Below are 8,291 nucleotides of genomic sequence, written 5' to 3' on the forward strand. Positions count from 1 at the left end.
ACTATATGTTACATGAATGATGGTTGGGATGGAAGCCTTTTGAAGTTACAACTGAGGATACAGAGTATAGACAACCATCATGACCTTCACAAGATAATAACTGCATAAGCTGCATGCCACCACCAAGCAACTACACACTAAAGCTGGCTGGAAAAGTGTTCTCCATGAAAAGCATGGACATGAAACCAAAGAAACTACTGTAGAGGAACACTGTTTCCGAAGGCGTCGCTTCATCAGACATCCAAACAATTAAGATGAATGAAACAGAACATGACCAGCTACCGCTTGACAGTATTTGCAAGCTTCGTTGAACATTTATGTAGTGGACAAACAGTTCATGGACAACATTTTGCAAGGTAGTTAGGTGTGTACAATCATAGTAGCAGCACATGATGTACCAAACCATTTACACGAATAGGAATATCACAAATACAAGACTCGGGCATAATCAAACAGACTTATGTCCCTAGGAGATTTTGTGACGCTAACGTAATACAACACAGTTTGTTACTTGTACGATAGAAAACAGTGTAGTACAGACCATAAGGCAGAATCTGTCTTAAAACTGTAAGACTTTTTGAATTCCAGAAAGAGCCATACGGCTAATTGATATCCATCTTGGTTTTGACTTTTGACTGAAGGGAGCAACCATTCTAGTTGCGGTTCTTGGACTTCTCCACTGCCCTTGGAGCTGAAAATGAATAGGGACAAATTACTGAGGAAGTCAAAGCAACAAACACAAGCCAAAGTTAATTAGATAAACTTCTTTAGCGAACAAAAACAATTAAATGACCACAGCTACTAATAACTAATTATGAAATGACATTAAATGCATTCCAATTGATGCATTCAACAATCCTTTGATATCGCATAACTTTTTCAATGCTCCACACTGACAAAGACATATATTGGATGCAAAATTCATGCAATACTTGCAGGGAAGCTATGAATATCTAATGTTGCAATGGCATCTTTCAAACATTCATTTCAGGATTTTAATTGTTTGCACTGGTTATACATACACATGACCTTCAATTGTAAGTTTATATTTGTTCTCATAAATAGAACAAACCGGGGCATGAATGCTTCATTTTTCCAAAGAGAATTTCAGGACTTTCAATTGTAAGTCCATATTTGTATTCATATGGATTACGGATTTTCCAAAGAGCATCATCATCGTCATTTCTGTTAAGTGGGTCATGAATGCTTCGTTTTTTTATAATTTTTCATCTGACAAATGTGAGTTATGATGAGTTTACAAGAGCACTTTAGTAGGATTTGTTAGGGTAAATTGATCATCAAAGCTTCTACTTTTACAAAATGAACAAGTCATCAAAGGTAAACAACAAGCAGTAATAGGATGTCCAAACAGCTCAAAACGAAAAATGGTAAAAAAAAAAATGAAACCTATGTAACAGAGTACAAGATGAGAGATTAGTTGATAAGCACGTTGAACATAATAACTTACCGAGTCCAATTGCATCTGAACCTTTCATGATCCTGAGCCTACGGCAGGAGTCAGCAAACATCCTGCAATTGTATCAAACAAATTAGTATAACTAAATTTTGTGCTTATTGTAGAAAAACAAGTCACAGGATCTGATCAGTATTTATTTTCCAATTTGTTGCTGCTTTGCGAAAGAGGGTTCTTTACCCTGTTTGACCCAATTTTTAGAGCCAAGATCAAGCACTCAAAACTCCCAAGTCCCTAGCTCGAAGAACACATTCTGGTGATATTTTGCGTTGCTCAGATAAAGAATTAAGATCAGTGTACTCACTCCCATGGAACGTCGCCAACGAGCATCCAGTCTCCATCCTTGTCTTCAAAAGTCAGCACATACTCGCCATCCTTACGGTTCTCAGATAAAGCATCCTTGCCTGATATGGCACAGCCATAAAGACTAACCTGTAAGGCCAAATAAAACAAACAGAAGAACCTCTTCTTGCACTAAAATTTGTATTGAAAATGCATACACCTTATCCCCACTATCTATTGTATTGCAAGGAATTGAAACCAAAGGACACAACCGAGTAAGAAATGATTGAATTCCACAAAGACATTTTTTAGGAAAATGGCACATGCGAATTAAATAAACATAACATGCCAACATGCCATCTATATTGATCAAATGGCTTTGCCAGGCTTTAATAATATATGGCTGTGTGCATCAGTCGATACAGAGGCCGGCGGTTATCCTCCTTTTCAAAAAAAATCTATATTGATCAATATTCAGAGATATTAGTCTCGTATGGTTTATAGATACACTAAATATACAGATAAATTGAACCTGTTTTATTTTATCATGCAAGAAATACTATTGGAAAGATACACCATAACAATGTAACCAGAGTATAAACAATGAGGTCCCTTCTCTGCTACGGAAAAAAAAGGTCCTTAAGAAGTAAAATGAATCTTAATCCTCTCGCAAGGAATAGACAAGTCACCAAAGTATGCCAAACAAAAGAGAAGCACTCAATTTTTCTAAGTTTTATTGATCCTAAAATTACTGGGAACTAGCATATACTCAGCTTAATAGTTCTTCATCATAATCAAATATGTTGCTTTCTAAAGGCACAAACGATGCTCTATGAACAACATTAATATCAACAGGAGTGTACGATCGCAGAATCAGAGAGCAAGCAGAGACATCTCACCAGTTGTGAAGCCGATGAACATCTTCTCGAGCGCGGTGGACAGGTCCTTGTAGTTCTTGTATGTCTTGAGGTCGACCTTCCTCAGGTACGGTGCGCCATCCATGCTGACCTTGACGTAGAGGAACCCCTGACCCTGCTTGGCATCGGCGTCCTCCTTGCTGCTCTTCAGCTGGTTGGTCGCCATAGTGTTCTTGCGGTAGCTCCGGATTGGTGGCCATCCCACCACCTGAGCCCTGCACAATTTTACCAACACATTAATAGGAAATGATAGATCACTATGTGCTCCCCTGGCATGGGAACAAAGAGCAAATTATAAGATCAGGAAAATATATCAACCAATAGTCATAGCAGATCAAAAGTTCCTGAATAAATTGCAACCGAAAGATAAATAAAAAAGTTATAAAGGTCGGCATAAAAGCAATTGAGAACAAAAATAAGCAATAAAGCTAAAAAAAATAGAAGGAGAAAAGGGGCAATTTTGTAAAGTTGAGCAAGAAAAATAAGTGAAATTTTAAAGGAACTACTTGCCCGAAGCCATTTTTTTTCCTCCAACACAAATTCCAACCCCTGAAAAATCCAAATTCTAACAAAAAACCATGCAAAGGAAATCAGAACCAAGAAGCCAGGAAAGAGCCTCTTGACAAAATTTTCAACCCATGTTTCAATTTCTAAGTTTGCTTCCTTACAAATCTAGCAAAAAGTAAACAAATCCGCTAGTAAAACACTTGCGCCTGTTTCATACTAGCAAGTCGTAATATTCAAAAAGATTGCCCACCACCAAAGGAATATCGAAATTCCCCCGAACACCCCAAAATTCCGTAATTTGCAACCCGTTCTCTCCGTCAGCCCCAAGAACAAGAACTTGAAGAAGAACACCCTCGAGATTCGAGAAGCCCAAGATTTCTTCCCACAATCCATAACTCCACCTACTTCGCGGCCGGCTGCGGCGTTGCGGTCACTTTCTTGTCCTCTTCTTCCTCCGCCACCTTCTTGCCCTTGCCGGCAGCAGCGGCGGGCGGCGGTGAAGGCACCTCGTCGGAGAATCCGCGCTTGGCGCCCTTGGTGGGGAGCAGCTCTAGGGTGGTGGCAGCCGCGGCAGCAACGCGGCGTTCCGGCGACTCGGAACCCGGTAGACCGAGGCGGAGCTCGGTGCCCTTCAGGTCGTCGGTGGCCGCTGCCGGCGGCGAGAGGCCTATGTAGTCGAGCTCGAGTGGGGGCGACATGGGGAGCAGCAGGACATGAACCGGACTACCGGAAGGTGGGGAAGGGGAGAGGTGAGCTGTGAGTCAGGCCAGAGGTGTGAGAAGTGGGTGTCTGCAGAGTGCGAGAGAGAGACTGGGAGTGGCAGGGTAGAGGTGAAGCTTCCTTTAGCCCAGCTGGGTTGCTCCACTTTGGGTTAGTGGTTAGTGATTACTCCTGAAACATACTCCGGTACTCGCAAGTGTTTACTCCTTGGGTGTTACGGAGTACTTTTTTAATTAGAAAAACGTGCATTTTTTTTATAAAAAAAAGGCATGCCTCCGGGTTCTATTATAAAATTACTAGCAAAAGACCGCGCGTTTGCTACGATAACAGAAAATTGTATCAGAACGTCAAATTAATTGCCTCAGGCTCATCCTATCGCCGTCCAAGTCCCGTGTGAAGTCGCCGGCGCGCACGAGCCGGTGGAGGCGGCGGTCGGGGCCTGCGACGGATCTGCGGGTCCGCAGCCACCTTCCTCACATGGACGACACCGACGCGCACGAACTAGTGGAGGCGACCAAGAGCGGCGGCGGGCGCCGATGAGATCCCAAGGGATAGTAATTACTGTGCCCGCGCGTTGCTACGGGTCAATAAAATCACAAACTGTTTATTTTTATTTTCTTGTAGGCAACTCATGGCGCTGTCGAGGTCGGCATGCGGGTGTGGTGGCGTCGGTTGTAAGATGGAGTAGAAAAAATTGTGAAAAAAACTGGAGGAAAAGAAAATAACGGGCAATGGCATATTGGTTGTAATTTTAACTGAAAGAAAAAAAAATAATGAGTAGTAGCATATTGGTTGTAATTTTAACGAAGTTAACTAACGGCGACCGCGACCGTACCATCACCACCAACTCCAATTTAATAGATAGTAATAGATGCATACAGACTATTTTTTGACCATTGATTCTACTTCCTCCGATTTATATTACTTGTCGCGGTTTCGTCTAAATACGCATGTATCTACACAATAAAACGTGTCTAGATACATGACTGTTTAGACAAAGCTGTGACAAGCAATATAGATCGGAGGGAGTAGATGATAATTTCTGAAGTTGCGACAAGTAACATAAATCGAAGGGAGTAGATGATAATTCCTGAAGCTGCGACAAGTAACATAAATCGAAGGGAGTAGATGATAATTCCTGAAGCTGCGACAAGTAACATAAATCGAAGGGAGTAGATGATAATTCCTGAAGCTGCGACAAGTAACATAAATCGAAGGGAGTAGATGATAATTCCTGAAGCTGCGACAAGTAACATAAATCGAAGGGAGTAGATGATAATTCCTGATCTTTTATCCTCTTTGCAAAAAACTCACTAAGCTCGTTGTCGATTTGCTGACAACAAATTTGCTGGTTTGCAATTTTGTTGGCACTCCAATTTTCTCAACAAATCTCTTCCTTTAGTCCCTCCTCCGTGTGACCACAACAAACACCGGCCCAGCCCACTACAGATTCACATGAGGAGTAAGTTGTGCCGGATCTAGCATTTCACGGTTAGAGTACCCCGCTTACAATGCACAATTCAGACATCACAAAATTAGTACTCTCTCCAATTCATATTAATTGTCGAAATATTACATGTATCTATATGTTTTTTAGACATAGATACATTCATAATTAATCAAATTTGAGACAATTAATATGGATAGAAGGGAGTAATTAAATTTAAATTTTGTCAAAATCACTACATAAAATAACTGAATGTAGTCTTAATTAACAACAAATAATTCAACTGTCAACACATAAAATATTCATGTCTTGCAACAGTATGACTCGTACACGATTTGTTTGGCCGTGCGGATGCGCTCGGAGAACAAGAGGCCTCACGACACGGGTAAACTGATCTTCTTAGGACCCTTGGCCGTGCTTATATAGTGCGCTATCGTCTCGCGGTTAGATACAGCTCTTCGAGTAGACTCTGACGTGTCGGGTTGGTTTCAAGTCGTGTATATGTAGGACTCATGTTACTTTTTTCCAAGTAATCCGTGAGGCTTGCTTAGGAACGCTATGTGGGTCCTGCTAAAAGTACAATACTCTTAGTCCCACTTGGCCGCTTATACGCGAAGTAAAAAATACAGTGATACATTGATAAGACTACCTACCGACAAGCCCCCCACCGTCATTTCTAATGAAGTCACGATGAAGGTCAAGTCGGGTGATGAGCTCGAGATAAGAGGAATCACCATAACTCGACCTCAGTAACATGTCGAGGAACCCGACATGACACCCTCTTTTTATTTCCCGAACTCGAAACTCGAGCGAAGGTGAAAGGCTTTAGCATGATTCAGTCAAGCCTTTATATTTGCTGAAAACTCTTCAAGGAAAACTTAACTTGGTCTTCCACAAATCTAAGAGAAAGAAGTATTCTGCTTTTGAGACATGGATCTAAAATTTTAAATAGTTGTTTTTGTTCTTCTTATTTTCGTTCCTTTTTGTACAGATTTCATGCTTTTAATATATGGCAGTAGGTTTTCTAACCTAGTTGTCTTTTCCCTCAAAAAAACACAGAGGCAGTTCGTTCCTTCAGCAGACAATACATACATACACTACTTTTTCAGGCCAGGAATCAACTTTTCTGTGCTACAAAATAAAAAAAAATCCGTCCGAAAGTTTCACTGGTAACATTGGGCACTTCACTCCTTCACATACTCAGAAATTTAAAACGGGTTAATAATATAGTTATTCTGCAAGTGATTGCAGAATAACACAACTGGGACACCATGGTGCTCGGGCACTAGGATTCAAAAAACATGAATTCATGTCATATTTGGGTATAATTTTCCAAATATTTGGTATATAATCGAGTAAAATAATTCAAATGAAATAGATACACCCCCTCCCCACCCCCCAAAAAATATATATATTTAAAATGAATATTTGTAGTATATTGCAATCAGGTACCCACAATTGAATTCAAGGTATTCGACATTAACTGGATACCTTGAGCTCACTCTATGTTTTCAAATATACCCTAAAACATTAAGAAAACATCAAAGTTATGTGCATAGTCTACTCGGGTATATACCCAAAGACATATACCAGAGAAATAAAACTTCCGAGAATTATATTTGAAAAGGGAAATTGGCCACGTGACACCGTTATTTCGTGATCTTTGTCCAAACAAACCGCCCAATTGTGGATTTGCTGTGTACCATTACAATTCTCTGGCCATTTGCTGAAACACACCGCTCGTCTAAAAACGGAAAGTCCTGTGAAATTACAGTTTTACCCCCGTTCTTTTCTTTCTCCAGCCCGAATTTTGCCTTGCTGTGGACGTGTTTATTTAGCTTGGGATGGTTGTTTTGACGATGAAATTTTTGTCCCTTTAAGTCAAATTGAAAATTTGGAACTTTTCATCGTACAACTTTGATGCAAGGATGCATGCGCCGACGCGCGGTTTGTTGCACCTCTGCACCTGCATGTATATACTGCAGCGAGCGTGCTGACCCGATGCTCTGAGTTGAAAAAAAACTCTCTTTGTTTCGAAAATTTGAAACTTTGACCATTTTGCAGAAAAAATAAGAACATTTACGATTCTAAATTAGTTTAACTAAAGCCATCATGATATATTTTCCGTATCTTTATTGATATTATAGATGTTAAAACATTTTTATATGAACTTGATAAAATTTTAATTTTTTGACTCAGTACAAAGTTACGAAGGAAAGTAGTAATAGCAAAGAACCGAGACAGAGAATATCTATTTTTCACAAATGGCTTCACCCTAATCTTAATTGCCCTTATGGTCTCTTCCAAAACAAAATTGGACGCCTGACCCTCGGGCTTGGCGTCATGGCAACATTGTGTGGCGCCAGGGAAAGCCTCTAGTGCCAAATCTCCTTAGGCCTTGGGAGCCGTTGAAACGGCTAAATTAAGGACTAGGCTCACTGATATTGCACTGGGAGTCGTCGCAGGCTCGACGGCGCCACGCAGTACATTCCCGGACCATATGTGCGACCATGTGTGTAACTAAAATTAGAGAAAGGCTATTTGATTAAAATTGGTCGGATTGGTCTAACGCAGGTCGTGAATTCAACTTTCAAGAGGAAAGCTAGCTTGGAGAAGGAGAAGAAAGAGAAGGAAATGAAAGTGATCTTTGATGCCTATATCGTCTCACACAAACTTGACTCCTTGAGTTACACCGGCTGGCTCCTGGCCTGACAGCACACGTAGTTCTATTTGCCAGAGGAAATGAACCATCGGAAACGTTGCACCGGCGATCGGTGGACGGACGCATCGTACGTGCGTACGTGCGCGTGTTATTAAATAAAGCGTGAGGTGTAGGGCGCTCCGGCGACACAGCCCCGACCGCGGGATCCGCCGGAATGCGACACACCCGCCACACCAACTGGAGACTAGAGATCGATTACCATTTGCTCGTACCCAATCCTAC

General features: G+C 41.1%; 1 protein-coding gene across 1 annotated transcript; it reads right to left on the bottom strand.

Moving 5' to 3' along the window:
- Positions 1-285: 285 nt before the first annotated feature.
- On the bottom strand, positions 286-4,046 carry LOC100839395 (auxin-responsive protein IAA17). The gene is made up of 5 exons (XM_003568672.4): positions 3,586-4,046; positions 2,656-2,888; positions 1,779-1,878; positions 1,469-1,530; positions 286-691 (listed from the first exon to the last, which is right to left on the bottom strand). The coding sequence occupies exons 1-5, from the start codon at positions 3,876-3,878 to the stop codon at positions 654-656; spliced, it is 726 nt and encodes a 241-aa protein (XP_003568720.1). The 5' UTR covers positions 3,879-4,046; the 3' UTR covers positions 286-653.
- Positions 4,047-8,291: the final 4,245 nt, after the last annotated feature.

The sequence above is a fragment of the Brachypodium distachyon genome, chromosome 2, assembly GCF_000005505.3.
Source record: "Brachypodium distachyon strain Bd21 chromosome 2, Brachypodium_distachyon_v3.0, whole genome shotgun sequence".
In the NCBI taxonomy this organism is placed as follows: Eukaryota; Viridiplantae; Streptophyta; class Magnoliopsida; order Poales; family Poaceae; genus Brachypodium; species Brachypodium distachyon.

Bases quoted from the DNA above. Each gene is read 5' to 3' on its own strand.
- LOC100839395 (XM_003568672.4), bottom strand. From the start codon at position 3,878: ATGTCGCCCCCACTCGAGCTCGACTACATAGGCCTCTCGCCGCCGGCA. The intron at 2,889-3,585 runs GTAGGTGGAGTT...AAAATTGTGCAG, and splicing joins ACGCCGCAGCCGGCCGCGAA to GGCTCAGGTGGTGGGATGGC. The intron at 692-1,468 runs GTAAGTTATTAT...ATTCATTTTCAG, and splicing joins TTCAGATGCAATTGGACTCG to CTCCAAGGGCAGTGGAGAAG.